The sequence below is a fragment of the Mastigoproctus giganteus genome, chromosome 5 (assembly GCF_048544385.1).
Source record: "Mastigoproctus giganteus isolate SK-2022 chromosome 5, ASM4854438v1, whole genome shotgun sequence".
Lineage (NCBI taxonomy): Eukaryota > Metazoa > Arthropoda > Arachnida > Uropygi > Thelyphonidae > Mastigoproctus > Mastigoproctus giganteus.
Window position 1 is genome coordinate 121,959,921 of NC_143579.1, and position 19,490 is coordinate 121,979,410.

The 19,490-nt window shown below is 37.1% G+C and overlaps 1 protein-coding gene across 2 annotated transcripts in view; it reads right to left on the reverse strand.

Moving 5' to 3' along the window:
- LOC150085671 (E3 ubiquitin-protein ligase MARCHF5-like) overlaps positions 1–19,490 on the reverse strand; it is a 111,061-nt gene that overhangs the window by 35,775 nt on the left and 55,796 nt on the right. For both annotated transcript variants that reach the window (XM_090373440.1, XM_090373438.1), the window contains exon 3: positions 17,221–17,426. In XM_090373440.1, coding sequence (XP_090229566.1) covers positions 17,221–17,426 — 206 coding nt within the window. The remainder of the gene's footprint in view (positions 1–17,220; positions 17,427–19,490) is intronic.

Consider the following 19,490-nt stretch of genomic DNA (forward strand, 5'->3'; position numbering starts at 1 on the left):
TTACTTGAGTTTGCTGCCTAATCCATGTGTTTCTCTTCTTATCTAACAGTCTGATTCCCAATATAATTTGTTCCATTCTTCGCTGTGTAGTTCTCAGCTTCTCTTCCATTCTTTTGGTGAGTGCCCAAGTTTCACTTCCAAAAGTCATGGTGGTGAGTATACATTGGTTCATTATTTTACGTTTCAGACAAATTGGGATATTGCTCTTCAGTATGTGACTATATTTCCTGAATGCTATCCATCCAAAATTTATTCTTCTCTTGACTTCCAGCCATTTATCATTATTACAGCTAATAACTTGTCCCAGATAAGTATATGACACCACCTTTTCAATTACTGCTCCTTCAATCATTATTTCCCTTTCTGTGGCATACTTGTTCATCATTACTTTTGTTTTAGTCATATTCATCTTTAGTCCAAAATCCTTACTAACTGTGCATAACTGATTAAGATTTTCTTCTAATTCTTTGGGATCGTGGCTTATGACCACAATGTTATCTGCAAATCGTAAATGGTTTAGGTACTCTCCTTTCATATTGACTCCTTTCTGCGGCCAGTCTAATCTTCTGAAAGCTTCCTCAAGAGCAGCAGTAAACAGCTTCGGAGATATTGTGTCTCCTTGTCGAACTCCTTTCTCGATTTTAAATTTCCTACTGTCTTTGTCTAGTCCAACGGTGGGCAAATGCGGCTCTTCGTTCAGTTAAGTGCGGCTCCCATTGAAAATTTAAATCCGTTTTTTTTTTATTATTATTTCAGAACTTTTTTCAATGAATCTTGTTAAATTAACTAAGAACTAATATTTTGTTATACGGATTTTATGTTATGTTTATTTTTTTTTATGTCTAGATATTTTGCTATTTTTATTTTGATTATAAATAAATCTGCGCTCATTTACACTGCTGGCACCATCAGCGGACTTGTGCAACACTACACCGGGAGTGGGTAGAAAATGTGACCAAACCTCCCATAAGAGTTTCAATTTCAAACTTTGGAATTAAATTTATTTCAATTTTTTGATAACATGACCTCAGAAAATATCAAAAAACGAAAATACGAACAAGAAAATAGAAACTTTCAAGAAGAATGGGTAGAAAATTTTGCTTTTATTGACAATAATGGAAAGTCATTGTGTCTTATTTGTAAAGTTACAATTGCAAACTACAAAGTAAGCAATTTACGTCGACATTACGAAGGAAGTCATCCCCACTTTTCAACTCAATATCCACTCAATTCAAAATTGCGAACAGAAAAACTTAAGTCCTTGCAATCTGGTCTTCATAAGCAACAAGGACTCTTGTCTTCTTTTAGTTGCGAAGATGACAGAGCAAACGAAGCTAGTTTTTTGATAGCTTGGAATATTGCTCGTGCCAAACATCCATATGGAGGAGAATTTATTGAAAGAAACTTGGAAGAAGTGGTTAAAGTTTTGGATCCAGATAATACAAAACTGCATAAATTGATCGCACAGGTTCCTATGTCACGCCGTACAACTGAGCGTTGTATTGGTGCAATTAGTAAAAATGTTGAAAATAGTTTGATGTGTGATTTGAAAAATTGTACAGCATTTAGTTTAGCTCTCAACGAGTCTACAGACATTCAGGACGTTCCACAATTGGCCGATTTTGTCCGCTATGTATCTGCAGACGTAAATGTTAGACCTAGTAGCTCTTATCGAAACAACTCGTGGTATAGATGTTAGAAATGCGCTTGATGAAGTGATGAACAGGTTTGAATTGCCTCGTGATAAACATGTAAGTGTTGCGACTGACGGAGCGCCTGCAATGATAGGGTAAAACCAAGGTCTCATTGGTCTTTTAAACAATGATCCTAAAATTCCACGTTTCTTACCTCTTCACTGCATAATTCACTGCGAGCATCTCATAGCGAAGTACTTCAAATACGGAATTGTGTGGAACATTGTTTTGCATATTGTGAATTTAGTTAGAAAAAATGCCAAAACACATTGTCAATTTAAGAACTTTTTAGAAGAGTTGCGAGTGAATGAAGAAACAGATGAATTGCCCAATGATTTATCCCTATGGTGTGTTGTAAGATGGCTGTCAACTTACAATGTTTTGGGCCGTTTTGTGGAACTCCTAAATCCCATCATAACATTTACAAAAAAAAAAAAATACCCAGAATTAGAAAATGAAACTTGGCTTTCTGACTTAATGTTCCTTACAGACATTATAGAACATTTGCAAACACTTAATTTGGCTTTACAAGGAAAGGAAAAAATTATTATTGATTTGTCACAAACTGTATTTAGTTTTGAAGCTAAACTTCGGCTTTTTGTGTACGATCTTAAGAACAAAATATTTAATCATTTTCCACGAGTAAAAGCAAATATAATTAATATCAAAGAAGAAAAGTTAGACGAATACAAAGAAAAATTGGAAGAATTGCAAGCAGATTTCAAACATAGGTTTGAAGATTTGAAATCACATTTGCATATTTTGTGAACCCATTTATTTGTGATATTATTGAAGATGGATTTCCAATTTCTGAAATAATACTTGTTGAAAAAGTGGCTGGGGAATTGGAGTTATTAGAGATGAAAGAGGATCAGGCATTGCAAATGCAGCACAAATCTACTTCAATAATTGAATTTTGGAAACTCTTGCCAGAATCAAAATATCCACATTTAAAGAAAACTGCAGCGGTCTAATTTCAATTTTTGGTACAACATATTGCTGTGAATCTTTGTATTCCACAATGAAGTTCGTGAAGTCGAAATATCGTTCACAGTTGACCAATCATCATCTCACTGAATTGTTACGAACAGCTTTAACAAATTTTACGCCAAATGTCGGCGCCTCCGTAGCCAGGTGGGCAGGAGCAGCAGTGCGTAGTACACGCTTCTTGATTAGACCGGGGTTCGAGCCTGTCACCACCAAATACTGAGGATGCGAAAAGGTCAGGGAATAACCACCGCCTATCCCCGGAGCAATATGGCCTTAGTTGCTAATGCTCCTAAATAATAACAACAACGCCAAATTTCAAAAATTTGACCAAAGGTCTTCGTTAAATGTTATACTTTTAATTAATGCATTTTTATTATTAAAATTTTGAAATAATTATTTTGTATTTTCTTTCTCTTAATTATATTTTCTTATATATGTATACACTTAAGATGTGTAGAATATGTAATCATATTAATTAAATTAAATTAAATTTGAATTTGTGTATTTAATACTATGTAACTATGGTGTGGCTCTTTATAATATATGAAAAACCGGAATGCGGCGCTCATTGACCTCATGCGTGCCCACCCCTGGTCTAGTCTAATAAAGGAGGTAGCACTCTCATATTTTTTTCCTCAAAATCATAATATATGGGGTATCTATGCCTTGTCTTTCCAGTGCCCGAAACATTGCCTTAAGCTGTATGGAGTCAAATGCCTTTTCATAATCCACAAATGCCAGGCATAATGGTGTTTTATATTCATTTGCTTTCTCCATTAGCTGTGATATTACGTGAAGGTGATCCATAGTTGAGAATCCTGTCCTAAGGCCAGCTTGCTCTTTCGGTTGATTCTCATCAAGTATTCTTTCTAATCTGTTAGTACTGACCCTTGTGAACAACTTGTAGATGTGGGATAACAAGCTAATTGGTCTATAATTTCCAATTTCTGATTTATCTCCTTTGTTATGCAGCAAAACTATCATTGCATTATTCCACTGCTTAGGTGTCACACCTTTTCTAATGCACTTTGTGAAGAGCCTTGCCAGTTTTTGTGTTATGTCTCTTCCTCTCAATTTTAACAACTCTAGAGTAACTTCATCTTCCCCCGGGGCTTTCTGATTCTTCATTTTATTCAATGCATGTTCTACCTCATCAGGAAGAATATCGGGTATGTTGTATGTGTTGCTACTTTGCAATCCATCTTCTCCACTGCTGGCATCATTTCCCTGCTCCTTGTATAATTTTCTATAGTAGTCTTCGGCTATTTGAATTATGCCTTCTCTGCTGTTTATAAGTACACCATCGCTATTCTTCAGTTTCAGTATCATTTGTCTTTCTGTATTACTGCTCATGGCTGCTGATTTAAATCCTTTGTTTTCCCTTAATGCTTGTTCTACTTTTCTTGTGTTAAATCTTCTATGTCCTCTCTTAGTCTCTTTCTAGTGGTTTTGCATAACTCAGTATACTTAATTTTCTCCCTGTCAGTGTTATTCTTGCTCTTCATTTGTCGTCTTCGGTTCATCATGACAAGTGTTTCTTGACTAATTTTTTCTTCTTTGGATTTCTTTATCCCTATAGGTTTTTTGGGCTTTATCACTTTCAGAAAGTTGTAATGTTCCTTGTTGATATCTTGGTCCTGAGCAGTCTGCAGAAGCTCAAACTTGTTCTTAAGTTCCAGTACATACTGCTTTTTCTCCTCTTCTGTTATCTCAAAGACCTTTGTATTATTTACTTGAGTCAGTTTTTTCCTTTCCTTTCCTACATCTATATCAAGTGTACATCTTACCATTCTGTGATCACTTCCAACATTTACCTTATTCAGGATGGTAATATCATTCACAATATATCTTCTGTTAGTGAGGATGAAGTCGATTTCATTAGTTGTTAATCCATTTGGACTCTTCCATGTCAACTTTCTGTTCACCCTTTTCTTGAAAAAAGTGTTCATTACTGACAGTCCTTGAGATTCTGCAAATTCCACAAGTCTTTCACCTCTTTCATTTCTTTCACCAATTCCAAAATTTCCTATAGTTCCCCTTTCTGTGCTGTTTTGTCTTTTTCCAACCTTAGCATTGAAGTCCCCCATAATAATAGTGTAGTGAGTTTTCTGCTCATCTAGAAGACTCTCAATTTCGGTGTACATTTCTTCAACCTCTTCATCATCATGGCTCGATGTTGGTGCATAAATCATTATAATCTTTAGCTTGTACCTCTTAGAAATCTTGTGTATTAGTCTTGACACCCTTGGTGATGTACTTTTGAATTCCAAAATGTTGTTTTTAAAATCTTTATGGACCAGAAACCCAACTCCACCTTCACTCCTTTCACTGTTTCCATTGGTGTACAGCAGATTTCCACTTGATAAACTTATAAGTGATTCATTTCTTCTTCTTGTTTCAGCCAAACCGATGATATTCCAATTCACATTTTCTAATTCCTTTTCCAGCTCTAATATCCTGTCTTCACTGATGAGTGATCTTACGTTATAATAGGCCAAGTTCAGTTTCCGTGCCTGGCAGCCTGGTCGTACCCAGAGATTCTTAGCACCCTCTGCTTCCACTCTGATCCTCGCGCTGCCGTAAGAGGGAGAGTGAAAGCTGCTGGAGACTGAGGGCCATTTGTTTTCTCGTGCTGTCATATGCTGAAGCAACATTAACAACAATATAAAATGGGACAAGCTACTATTCCCACAACAAATTCCATACCTCCAATGAGAATAAAAGGACATGGTCTACAACTCTGTGACTGACTAAACCCTGAATCTGCAAAAGGGCAACACGGACCTGAACCATACAGCTTCGCTGCCATCAAGCCTCGTTGGGGATCAGAATCGAGCACCTGACTCGATTCCTTTCCAACCCTACCACAGCGGGGAGGAGACACCTTGTCTCCTGCCCACCAACCCCCCCCCCCCCTTTTCATCTTTGGTAAGGCAAGCCCATGCCTCACTGACCAACTGAGGGCCACCTCCTCTATCGCTCTCATACTTCTATCTTTACCACCAGTCTTCTGTCTCCCCTCCTACTCTATCTATATACAACGCAAACGTCCCAAACACTAAATTTAACAACACTCAAAATAATCTTCACCCAGTCTCGGCCTATTCATCTATGTAATATCAAACCCCTCAGCAGTGTGTACGGGCATACAACATATGTTGTATGCGGACAAGCGAAATGAGTATATACATGTGTATACACATACATATTATGAATTTTTTTTTTTTTTTTTTTTTTTTTTAGGTCCTAGCCGCCGAAATCTCAGGAAACTAAGCGGCAGGATCTGCCAGAGTAACTAAGTCTATGGGTTCCTGGTCTGCCTCCACGGGGCAAAGGTGGGGCAACGTTGGGCTCCAGCGGCTAAATGAATACACGACATTACACATGTATAATACCCACACACTTTTAAACCTCTGGCATTCCAAGCAAACTGGTACACCCACAATGAAAGCAATGCGGAGATGGGGGGAAACCCCTGGTGCCGCAAGACATCAATATACCTTACATGTCTCAGACTCCACGTGTGAATGGGAAATGCTTAGAAGAAAGACTCATTTACTCTTTTTAACGCCCCATTTAGATTTGCACGCGGACATTTAAAACTAAGGTAATACTCCAAATCTTGGGTATAAGTCCATATTTCGACTAACCAGAGGCGGAATTAACGGCGGGCACACCGGGCGTGTGCCCTGGGCCCCGCAAAACCCTAACGTTACACTTTTTTCTAATGACACCAAGTTTGGTTTCATACGTGCAATTTTAATTACGTACAAGTTTACAATCGGCGGTAAAACCTGATAGTATGTTTATATTCGCTTATTTTCATTATTTCATTACTACGCTGCATACTATACACATACTACGCTGCATGGGCTCCGCGCGGCTGCGTTATCGCTCATCGGAGAAATAGAATCGTATTTGCTATTTTGTACTTACAAAGGTTGTCCTGCAGTGCAGACTTACGATATACGCAAATACGCATATATTGTATATTGTTGAAATTATATTAAGATAAAATTAAGAAATTATTTAAATATTTTCACATTTGTTTAATTTCAAGTAAAATTCTATGATATTTTTGTTCAAATTTCTGATTGTTACTCCTATTATACGTATATTGTACTATCATTAATTATGATTATACTTTTACATGTGTTCAACTATTAGTTCAAAACTTTGAGATTATTATTATGCTATTATTAATTATATTATACATTTATTATTATTATTAGCTATATGGTGCAAGGAAGCATGTGGTTTATGCTGCACCAGGCAAAAAAAAAAAAAATTCTTGAATTACCTTGAGAGAGAGAGAGAGAGAGAGAGAGAGAGAGAGAGAGAGAGAGAGAGAGAGAGAGAGAGAGAGTCATAAGTAGAAGGAAATTACCAAGAAAGAGAAGAATGATGATATCCAGCTCTGGACCCTGGGTGTGCCAAGCCCACACTCACCAGATGTGAGCCCCTCGGGTTATATTCAAATTTTATTGGAAATAAAACATTAATAGTACATAATATTTTTTATTTATTTAAAAAAATGGTTAACATGTATTTTTATTTTCCCTGTCTCTCTCTCTCTCTCTTTTTTTTAAGGGACCCAATATTTTCTTCTGCGCCCAGGGCCAAACTGACCTTAATCCGTTACTGCGACTAATGGTCAGAAACAATGCAGTGATTGACAGCTGCTTCTCACTGCTTTCCCCGCCCACATGTAACACGCAGAAGTGATGTGATACCGTAACACCTAAGCCTAAATAAATATAAAGAGAAAGTACAATACGTTATTAAAATAAGCGAAAGTAATTACAATTTTTGAAAAATAAGTACGTTTTTTTCTTAAAAATCTTCCGAAGTTTCGTAAAAAACTAATTTTACAGCTGTTTTCTAAATAGAGAACTTTTTTTTTTCGCTATAAAAACAGCGGTGAGGAGGGGAATTATGCCTAGCAAGGGCTCGGCATAATCTTTGGTTAGAATATCCGTTACCACTGTTTTTAAATAGGGAACTCGTTTTCCGCTACATCCGCATGTTCGGGAGGCAACTAGAGGAAGTAATACTCTTGATTTGATTATCAATAGTGATTCTTCATGCATTAAGCATCTGAAAATAAATGAACCACTAGGTGGCAGTGATCACAGTGTGCTGAAGTGGGATTTATTCAAAGAGGCATCTAGAATTAGGGGTAAAGGGAAGGGTTATTGCTTTCGTAAAGGCGACTACGATGGACTGAGACAGTATTTAAATTCTATACAGTGGGACCAACTGATGATGTTACCAACAGCAAATTCAAAATGGGAAGCATTCAAAGAACTTATCTTGGAAGTTACTAGGCTTTACATACCAACTAAGAAATATTGTTCAAGGTTTAGGCCTAAATGGATGTCGGATGAACTAATGAGACATATGTCAGAGAAGAAAAATGCATGGGATACATACAAATTAATACATGACACAGAAGCTATGATAGATACAAGTTGATCTGTAACCAAGTTACAAAGGAGGTTAGGCAGGCGAAGGCAGATTACAAGATATCTTTGGCAAAGGATGCAAAGAAAAACAGCAAATAGTTCTTTACTTATGTAAACTCTGGAAGGAAAGGGATGAATCAGATTGGTCCACTTGATATCGATGGGTCAACTGTTGATGATCCTGCTCAGGTAGCTAACAAACTAAATGAATATTTTGCATCAACATTCACACATGAGGAGTTATTCAGCGAGGGGAATGCCAGAGGTGTATTCAACTTTGGCAGTAAACTAGAGAATCTTGTAATAACTGAGAGTAAAGTGGAGGAGAAATTGTTGAAGATAAACACAAGAAAGGCACCTGGGGTGGATGGGATCTATCCAGTTATATTAAAGGAGGCAGCAAAGGAAGTAAGCAAATCCTTAGCCATAATTATGAGAGCTTCCTTGGACTCAGGGGAGGTACCCATAGACTGGAGATGTGCAAATGTGACCCCAATTCAAAAAGGAGGATCAAAGGCTGACACAAATAATTATAGACCTGTGAGTTTAACTTCTGTTCCCGGAAAATTAATGGAGGCACTGGTTAAAGAAGCACTGCAGGATCATCTAGACAAGAATTCAGTTATAGCTCAGACACAGCAGGGTTTTGTTAAGGGGAAGTCTTGCCTGCCCAATTTGATTGGATACTATGATGCAGTCACAAAAGAACTGGATGCAGAGAACAACTTTGATATTATATACTTGGATCTTAGAAAGGCTTTTGATACTGTTGCACATGGAATACTGCTGCACAAATTGGAGCAGTGTGGCATTGGAGGCAAATTGCTGCTATGGATAAAGGGGTGGTCGAGGGGGAGAAGACAGAGAGTGGTAATCACTGCTCATCGTGGACTAATGTTATTAGTGGAGTCCCTCGGGGTTCAGTATTGGGTCCATTATTGTTTTCTGTATTTATAAATGATATTGATGATGGTATATCAAGCTTAATGTCCAAGTTTGCAGACGATAAGAAGGTTGGCAGGGTTGTCAAGGACACTACTGACACTATGCTGCTGCAAAAGGATCTGGAAAGGTTGAGCAGATGGGCTGAGAGGTGGCAAATGAAGTATAACATTGACAAATGTAAAGTACTACATATGGGAAACAGCAACCCCAGAGCAACGTATCAACTCTGTGGTACTACACTGACAGTGGTAGAGAATGAAAGGGACCTGGGGGTGGTTGTGCAGGCAGATATGAAGTGCTCTGAGCAGTGCAGACGGGCTGCAAGAGCAGCTCATGGTATATTGTCAATGATATATAGGAATTTTTCTAGTAGGGATAAGGAGGTGATTATTCCCTTGTATAAGGCAATGTCAGACCACACCTAGAGTACTGTATACAGGCCTGGAGGCCTCATTTCAAGAAGGATGTAGAGCTGCTGGAACGAGTACAGAGAAGGGCAACAAGATTAGTGAATGGAACAAAGGGGTTCTCTTACGAAGAAAGGCTTAAGTTTTGCAAATTAGTGTCTGGAGACTAGGCACCAGCGAGGTGATCTGATAGAGGTGTATAAAGTCTTGAATGGGTTGAGCATGCTCAATGCTGATGGGATTCTTTCTCTTGCTCAGAATAATCACCTGAGAGGCCATAAATTCAAATTGAGGAAAGACAGATATAGGATAGACATGCGGAAATTTGCCTTTAGCCAGCGGGTGGTTGGTTGGTGGAACAGACTTCCATCCCTCATCGTGGAAGTTGATAGCCTAAATAAGTTTAAGGCTCAGCTGGACAGGTATGTGGAACGAACAGAGGGTTGAAGTGGAAGTGGTTATTTTTTATTTATTTATTTATTTTTATTATTTTTTTATTTTTTGGCTGATGCTGCATAAGCTTGCTTTCTTGCATCAAATGCCTCTACTAATGCTAACTTGATAGCATGATATATATCACTGCATTTAGGAATATATTATCTTAGTGTAGTATTCTCAATTATTTGATTAATTTTCATTGTTGATCAATTAAATTGTATTTAAATGGAAATCATGTCCCAGACTAGAGCAGCAAAGCAACGGGCACAAAATAGCCAGCTGCTTTGCTGCTCCTACAAATTCGAGTGACATATGTCTGGGGAAGACATATACCAATGATTCTCCAAATAATCACAGCCTAACAAAATGTGCAACTTGTGCAATGTTTGCCGATCTTTCTGGAACAGGACATGATACAACCAAGGAAGATGTCTTTATGTGTGTTTAGTGCAGAGAGAGTGAAGAAATTAGGTGCCAGCTCAGCATTTTGATGGGTATGAGAGTTTTAAGGATAGGGTAGATGCCCTAGAAGGAATTAAAATGGGAGGCACCCATCAAGCTCTCAGCTGCCCAACTCAATGCAAGAGCTCACACTTGTGCATCAGGCAACAGAGCAGCAATCTCCAAGGCAGAATGCACTGGCTGCAAAGGAAGTGATTATTGTCAATGACCCTACTGAAAGGGAAATGGGAAATATGTTATACAAGAAGGATAGGTGGAATAGTACCAAGATATGTCAGCCAGGGGCAAAAGTAGATATCATCTTTTAAGGGTACGAAAAGTGATATTGTTGTACATGTTAGCACTAATGATATTAAGAGTAGGAGAGATGAGTTTACTTAACAAGTACACGGCAATATTGGAAAAGTGACGAGTTAGGATTGAATTTGAAAGTGTCTGCAATTCTGAGCAGACACAATAGGAAGGAGTACATGTTAAAGGCCTTGTCAATCAATTCGGCCCTGGAGACAATGGGCAAAACTCACAGGGTAGAATTTTTCTCAGCATTGTGTGTGTCTGTGTTGTTCACTCCTGTTAACTCCTGTTTTTAGAGGGATGGGATACACTTAAATAGAAGAGTCAAGAATATTTGCTAATGCTAACAAGGCAGTGATAGGTACGTCAGAAAACTGAGAAAACAAGCCTGGGAGTACACAGACTAAAGATTAACTAGAGCCACACGCAGAGGTGTAAGCAATTCTTGTACTGCTTCTATTGGAAAATGCAGCACACAAGAGTGTGCTGCATTTTCCAATAGAAGCAGTGCAAGAATCAAGACTTTTTCTAGAGAGCAAAGTGTTAGGAAGTTCAGACCCTGCTCTGGATTATCATGAGATCAGCGAATATGTGAGCTGTGTATAGGTAACTAAAGCAAAAAAAACCTATAAAAGTTCTTCACGGAATCAAGGATTTGAACCCAGGCCTTTACCACCGGGTGTGGAGAAGACAGCGACGATACCACTGTGCTACCTGCACAGATTAAACATGAAATAATAAATAAAATATAACGGGGCATGAGCAGAAGTGTATTAATGGCAGAATATAACAATGCATAGTCTACATGTTTATGTTTTTTATGTGCAGTTAATAAAATTGCATTCCTAATCTCTCTATTTCTTATCTGGTCTCATTATTTCTGCATTAAATACATTAAAAATAAAACTTTCTAGATAACGGAAAAATCAAAATAACAGCACCTTGAATTCCCAAAGGTGCCGTTATTTCGAAAGTCTACTGTAGTATGTATTTAGTTTGAAGGCAATTCGACTGCTGAAACTATACTATTTACATCTCACATTAAAAAATATTAGTCAATTGTTGTTGTTATTATTTGGTTTTTAGGAGCATTAGCAACTAAGGCCATATTGCTCCGAGGATATGCGGTGGTCATTCCCTGACCTTTCCACATCCTCCATATTTGGTGGTCATAGGCTTGAACCCCAGTCTAATCAAGAAGCGTGTGCTATGCACTGCCGCTCCTGCCCACCTGGCTACGGAGGCACCATTAGTCAATTGTAACATCCATTCTACAGGCAACGTTCCAACCTGTAACCTATTTTTTTTTTTCTTAGGCAAGTACATTACCCTCTGGACAAATCCAGTGGTATTGGGCTAACATTTTGGCTTAATGTTGGCAACTATCATTCTATCGGGATCAGAGTTATTACTGTGTTATCTAATAAAAAATAACAAATTACTCCTGATCATACTCTACAAGTAACTTTACAGTCCTAGTCACACTCAGTTTAGTTTTTAATTAAGCTAGAGATTTTGTAGAATTCTTAATATATGTAGAATCTTTGTGTCATTCGAACCTTGCCAGCATTGTTAATATATAGAGTATAGTATAGTATAATATAGAGTGAGTGGTAGAGGAATTCTAATATTTTAATTGTGGTAAATAGGTAGCTCTAAAGTCTGAATCACTCAGATTGGCATTAGTCATTAATTTTGTTATGTATTAATATTAACTTATAATTTTCAAGTGTAACAGTATAGCCTAATACATATAATGCAAACTTGGTGACTTGGTAGTATTACTGCTGCATAACTGGTGAATTCAAGTAGGACTGTTATTGCACGTAACTTTTCATTTAGAATTAGAAGTGTATTTATTATTTGTGATTCTCTTATTATGTGTAGAATTTGTTGTTGCTAATCGTTTATAATTTCTTCTGAAACCACATTCGACTTCTGCCACTTTTTTTTGTATCAATAAGAATGTTCAAATTTGAATTATATATAATTAATAATGCAAACTTCATAGCATAACTTTTGCATAGTATTATTACTGTATTAAGTATATTTGTTTTACAAATAAAAATAGTATTTTTATTTATATTGAATTTGAACAAAAATCTTGCCTGAGACCAGAGTAGAAAAGCAAAGGGCTCAAACTAGTGAGAATGCCATGGCTCTGGGAAGAACTGAGGTGGGTAGTTGTCCTCCGTATAACAGCCTTATGAAATGTACTACAGCTTCTCTGATGTTTGTAGAGCTATCAGAAACGGGAAATGATATTGCCAAGGGGGAAGTCTCTGTGTGTGTGTGTGTGTGTGTGTGTGTGTGTGTGTGTGTGTGTGTGTGTGTGTGTGTGTGTGTGTGTGTGTGCGCATTCGCGCTCAATGTAAGGGATGTGAGGATATTAGGCACCAACTCAGGATTGTTATGGGCTTTCGTGAGGGCTTGAAGGACAGTGTGGATGCCCTCGAAGGAATTAAATTGGGTGAGCCATCAAGATCTCAGCTGCTCATATCAACACCAAAGCTTGTACTTGTTCATCGGGCAACAGAGCAGGAACCCCCCCCCCCAAGGCAAAATGCCCTGGTCTCACAGGAGCTAGTTGTCAGTGGCTCTATTATCAGAGAAACAGGAAATATACTGTGCAAAAGAGATAGGTGGAATAAGACAAGAGTAGTCGCCAGGGACAAAAGTTGATGATATTGTACAGCATATATTTTAAGGGCACAAAAGGTGATATTGTTTTACACGAGGCATTAATAACATTAAGAGTAGGAGATCTACAGACTTATTTAACAAGTAGAGAGCAATGTTGGAAAAAAAATTGTGAGCTAGGGTTAAATTTGAAAGTGATCGCAATTCTGTCCTGACATAATAGGAGGGAATATATGATGAGAGACTTGTCAATCAATTTGGCTGTGGAGAGATTGTGCACAGCTCATGAGGTAGAATTTTCTCAGAGTGTGCTTGTTAGCAGGAAAGACTTTCTACAGGAATGGGACACACTTAAATAGAAAAGGTACAAGAATATTTGCTAATGCTATCGAGGCATTATTGGCCGGATCAGAAAACTACTAGCTTGGAAGGGGGGGTACACAGACAAATAGATTAGCAACAGCCACAAGCAGATGTGAAAGTAATTCTTGCACTGCTTCTACTGGAACAAGCAGCAGCCTTGAAAGCGTAGTGCTGGGAATTCAGGGACTGCTGAGAGTACTCATGAAACGAGTAAATACATAGGATGTGTTATGGTAACTAAGAGTAAGAACAAATGCATGTACACCAATACTGGGAGCATAGTAAATACAGTTGATAAATTTGAAGTGCTGATCAAAACATCAAATGCTGGCATTTTTGGGATATCTGAGATGGTGCCACTCAATTAGAAGGGTTGTTGTTGATTAAGGGTTTTAAGACACAAAGGCATCAAGGCCAAGATGTGTCTTTCCAGGGTTAATTAGAAGGGATGCAGAATTTGAATATGGGAAGTACAATGTATACAGAAAGGACATAGTGTATAGTGTTCATTACCAAACAACACCAGGGTCCAGCCCCAACTCCACATTTCTGTACTCTGTGTTGCAGTGCAAACTCTGTAAACAACACCAAAGATAATGTGAGTTTTGGACAGACAGGATAGGAGGGGAGGGGAGGGGGGTTATGCACTTAGTTAAAAAGTACATAAAATCTAAAGCATGGCATCCAATTGACAACAGTGGCCAGTGCAATGTTGAGTCAATTTGGTGTGACATAAGTACTGGGGAAGCAAAAATGAGAGTAGAAGTGTGTTTACAGGCCTAATGATTCTGATGAGTATGACGAACAACTGTACAGAGAAACAGAGTGGGCCAGTAAATCAAGACTTTTATGTAAAATGAGGACTTTTAACTTTCCAGATATTGACTGGAACTTGCAGGATGGTCAGTCACAAACTAGCAAGACTTTTGTGGATTTATTGGATGACTGTTTTCTACAGCAGCACATTAAATTATTCGTGCATTAAGAAACTGCAGATAAAATAACCACTAGGTGGCAGTGATCACAGTGTATTGATTTGGGATTTAGTTAAAGATGCAACTACCATCAAGGGTAAAGGGAAGGGTTTTTGCTTTCATAAAAGTGACTATGGTGGTCTCAGACAGTTTTTAGTCTTTTAAGCATATACAGTGGGACCAACTGATAAAGTTACCATCAGAAAATTCTAAGTGGGAAACATTCAAGGAATTAATGATAGAAGCCACTAGACTTTACATACCACTAAGAAATACTCATCAAGATATAGGCCTATATGGGATGCATATAAGTTATCAGGCAACAGAAGTATATGATATATACAAACTAGTCTATATTCAAATCACAAAAGAGGTGGACACGCAAAAGGCAGATTGCAAGAAATCTTTGGCAATGGCTTCAAAGAAACATAGCAAAGACTTCTTTACTTATAAACTCTAAAAGAAAGGGAATGAATCAAATTGGTCCACTAAATATCGATGGTTTGACCGTTGATGATCCTGCTCAGGCTGCTGACTAACTGAATGAGTATTTTGCATCTCCATTCACACATGAGAAATTCTTCAGGGTAAGGGATGCCAGAATTTTATCAAACTCCAACGAAGAGCCAAATCATTTTGTAATATTTGAGAGGAAAGTGAAAAGAAACTGTTGAAATGAGTGTGCAACAATATTGGCAAGCCTTCGATATAAAAGATGCTTTAAATCCATTGATGCTGTATGGTGTGGCCTGTATTCAAAGTTCGTGGCAAAAGTTACATCCAGATCTTAGCAAATCCTTCAAAGGCTCTGATACCATTGCAGATTATGCACAAACTGAAGACAAATGCATGGAACTCGCTAAAAAGATAGGGTTCACTGAAGTGGAGGCAACTCATCTCAATGATTTTATGATTTGCATCATCAAGAATTATCAAATAAATGCGATGCTGCACTGGAGCAGCATCGCATTCAAGACGAGGAGACAGCAGCAAATGAAAGTCAACAGGTTAAAGAAGAACGGAGCCTGACAGTGAGAGAAATATCAAAAGCATTAAATGTTATTTTGTTTTGTCATTTGGTTTTTAGGAGCATTAGCAACTAAGGCCATATTGCTCCGGGGATAATGCGGTGGTCATTCCCTGACCCTTCCGCATTCTCCGTATTTGGTAGTCACGGGCTCGAACCCCGGTCTAATCAAGAAGCGTGTGCTACGCACTGCTGCTCCTGCCCACCTGGCTACAGAGGCGCCATTAAATGGTATAGATGAAGGCCTAAATCTGTTAGATGAAGACCCTAATCTTGGACGAAGCTCAAAAGTGCAACATAAAGGTATGCTAAAACTTGGTTGCTACTATGAGTTGTTGCCTAAGAGGCAACATGCAAAGAAACTAATTCTGGATTCCTTTTTCAAGTGGTCAAGAGAGCAGACGAGTAAAACCTCCACCTCCCGGGTTAGCATAACAACCCCACCTATCTTGTCCAAATCCGAGAGAACATAATCTGACTATGACAATCCTTCTCAGCAATCTGTCTAAGGCCACCCCAATCTCTCTCCCTCTCAATTTTTGTTTGTGTTGTACTGTATATCTTGGTTATAGTGAACACACTTTTTCTTATTGTACAAAAAAAAAAAAATAATAATAAGTAAATCAATAAAGATGAATGAACGACGGGATGGACTTGTGGAGCACTTAAATAAGTCTACAAGACATTTTAAGTGAGCTAGTAGAGCACAAAGTCAACCCTTGGGATAAGTATCTCTAATACAGCACTTTGTTACAATTCATTCTTGAATTGTGGTATAAGAGAAAAATCTTTTTTTATGTCTTATATGAGTATAACCATTATTTGTGGATGCTTGCTTGAAGAGTGAGTGAGTGAGTGTGAGACCTAAGCATGGCATGTGAATTGCGCAGATGGATTTTTAACAAGCTAGTCATCTAAAATTAACCTAATTAAGCGTGTGTGTGTGTGTGTGTGTGTGTGTGTGTGTGTGTGTGTGTAGTGATTTTTTTTTACATAAGTAATGAAACAGACATATCTAGCAATGGCATAACCCGCGTTATGAGAACTGGCTGGAAATATCAAAGGAGGGCATTACAAATGTGAATAATCAACTGTACAATGCTGTTGTAGAGTCTAAACATTCTGTACTTTTGAATAAATAAGTAAATACAGGTTGATGAATTACACATTAAATTGTCTCTATTTATATCCAATTAGGCACCATAACTTCCCTTTAACATTCTTACCAGACTAATGTTTAAAAAATTAAAATATTGGTAATTTAGCATGGCATACATATTTTTATAAAAATATTTAAATTTTTTTTTATAAATATAGCTACTTTAACCTTGTCAAATGCAGCTTTTCTAAGGTAGTGAAAATTTCTCGCAATTATTCTAAATATACCACAAAAGCTGTTAATTCGAATCAAGACAAACTTTGCAGAATAACTTAATTAAAAATGAATAGATAACTTTTAATGATGTGATTTCATTCGTTTTGATAACATTTTGCAGACATTTACCTAATAAGGTTACTTACCAAAAGGGGGAAATACCAGCAAATACTCAGTACCGCACTGAGGGCACAACACCTTTGTCATGCTATTACCTCGTTGTTTTTCATCAATCCATCGTTGCAAACAGCTCTGATGCACCCACTTGGTTGTACCACGACAACGACATGGTTGTGCCCATTCGGCACCTAAGTCATCATCTTCTGATGCAAAACATACCCAACAATAGCGTCTGTTACAATAATAAGTTACCATTAAATAATTGTTCACATATAAACTAATGCAAAATTAATGTAAAATTCAGCATGAAATCATTATGTACAAAACAAATCAAATTATTATTGTTATTTTTGGATTTTAGGAGCATTAGCAACTAAGGCCATATTGCTCCGGGATATGCAGTGGTCATTCCCTGACCTTTCCGCATCCTCCATATTTGGTGGTGACGGGCTCGAACCCCGGTCTAATCAAGAAGCATGTGCTACGCACTGCTGCTTCTTTCCACCTGGCTATGGAGGCGCCGGCGAAACAAATCAAATATTTCTCAGATAAATAACACAGAAGGTAATTCAAAATGCTATTCCCAATTTCAAAAATTTATTGTGATTAAATGAATACCAATACACTGATGTGATTGTTATTCATTTCATTTCAATTATAGTCCAATGACTTCTAGTTATTGTGCCTTACTCGTCTAATTAAAGATGCTCTCGCTATTTTTAATATCAGATTAACAATATACTAAAAAGCAAATTACATATTTATGGTTAAATATACATTCTAAAAACATGAGCATGTGTTTAATGCTGAATAACTGTTTAAACCTCATATTATAAAATCTGAAAATTAAATCAAGTTCACAAAAATTAAATTAAAGAACAAGTGAGTAACTATGAGGAGGTGCTAAGAAGTTTGCAGCCACTCAGAGAAATAATGACAATAAAACCATACACGTAATATAACATCCATATCCATATTAGCAAAATTATGCAAGAAAGCAAAGCTTAGAGCGCATCAACAGAAAAAAAAAAGAAAGAAAGTCTTTAAAATAAAATTTTATTAAAAAAATTACTTTTACCCACTTCAATTGCTCATTACTTCTAAATATTTTACCCAATCTTTCTTTAAATCTATTCAAATTACCCACTTCCACAGAACTAGGTGAAACTTTATGCAAAAAATCAATTACTCTCTGAATGAATGCAAATTTAATTACATATTTTCTCAATTTAAATTTATATTCTCTTTATATTTATACTCGTTTTTCAATTTAAATCCTTGTGTGTGTGTGTGTGTGTGTGTGTGTGTGTGTGTGTGTGTGTGTGTGTGTGTGTGTGTGTGTGTGTGTGTGTGTGTGCGCGCGCGCGCGCGAACGATCTCAGAAAGAGTAAAGATGCATATTTCATAAACCTCTTAAAGTCTTATATATACATACATCAATTAGGTCGCCACACAGATGCCTAATTTCCAGACACTACAATTTACAGAATCTTTCTTGAATGTGTGCTGAGAAGAATAATTGCATTATTCTTCTCAGCACACCTGGCAGATCTAAGTCCTTTCTAAAATGAGGCTTCCAAACCAGTGTACACAATATTCCAAATGAGGGCTGACCACTGCTTTATACAATTGTATAATCAGTTTTTTGTCCCTGATAGCAAATTATTAAAATTAGCAAAATGATACAAGGAAACAACGCTTAACACCTGCATTAATAAGGCTGCTGAATATGCAAGTTCATTTCTGCTATCGGCCAGCTGTCTCAACTGAAAAATGGGATTTTTTAAAAATTGTAAAAATTAACACTTTATGCATAAATGCCTTTAAATATTAATTTGTTCTTATTTTAACTTAACATAAAACAGCACAGTGAAAACTTTCATAAACTAAATGACAATTTTTCTTTTAATTTGTTAAAAAACACAAGGAAAAATTTTCCATAAAACTCTTAAATCTGTAAAAAAACTTGTGGTCATTATTATTTTTCAACAGAGTAATATGCTTTTTATTTATTTATTTATCATATAATTCAATTTCATCAACTTCTGGATTAGATTACACAGAATTTCCTATTTTTTAAACCAAAATTGGATAATAACAGCTAACAAGTGCAATAATTTATAATTTTCAAAGCTGTTTATTTTCAAGCTGCCACTTATTACAACTCTGTATACTGATAGTTGGAAACACAGAGATTGCAGCACATACTACCAATTTATATTAAAAGATGCATTAGGATTTGCCACTGCTAATACAGTGGCAAATTATGCAAGAAAAAGTTAGTAAAGCATGGCAA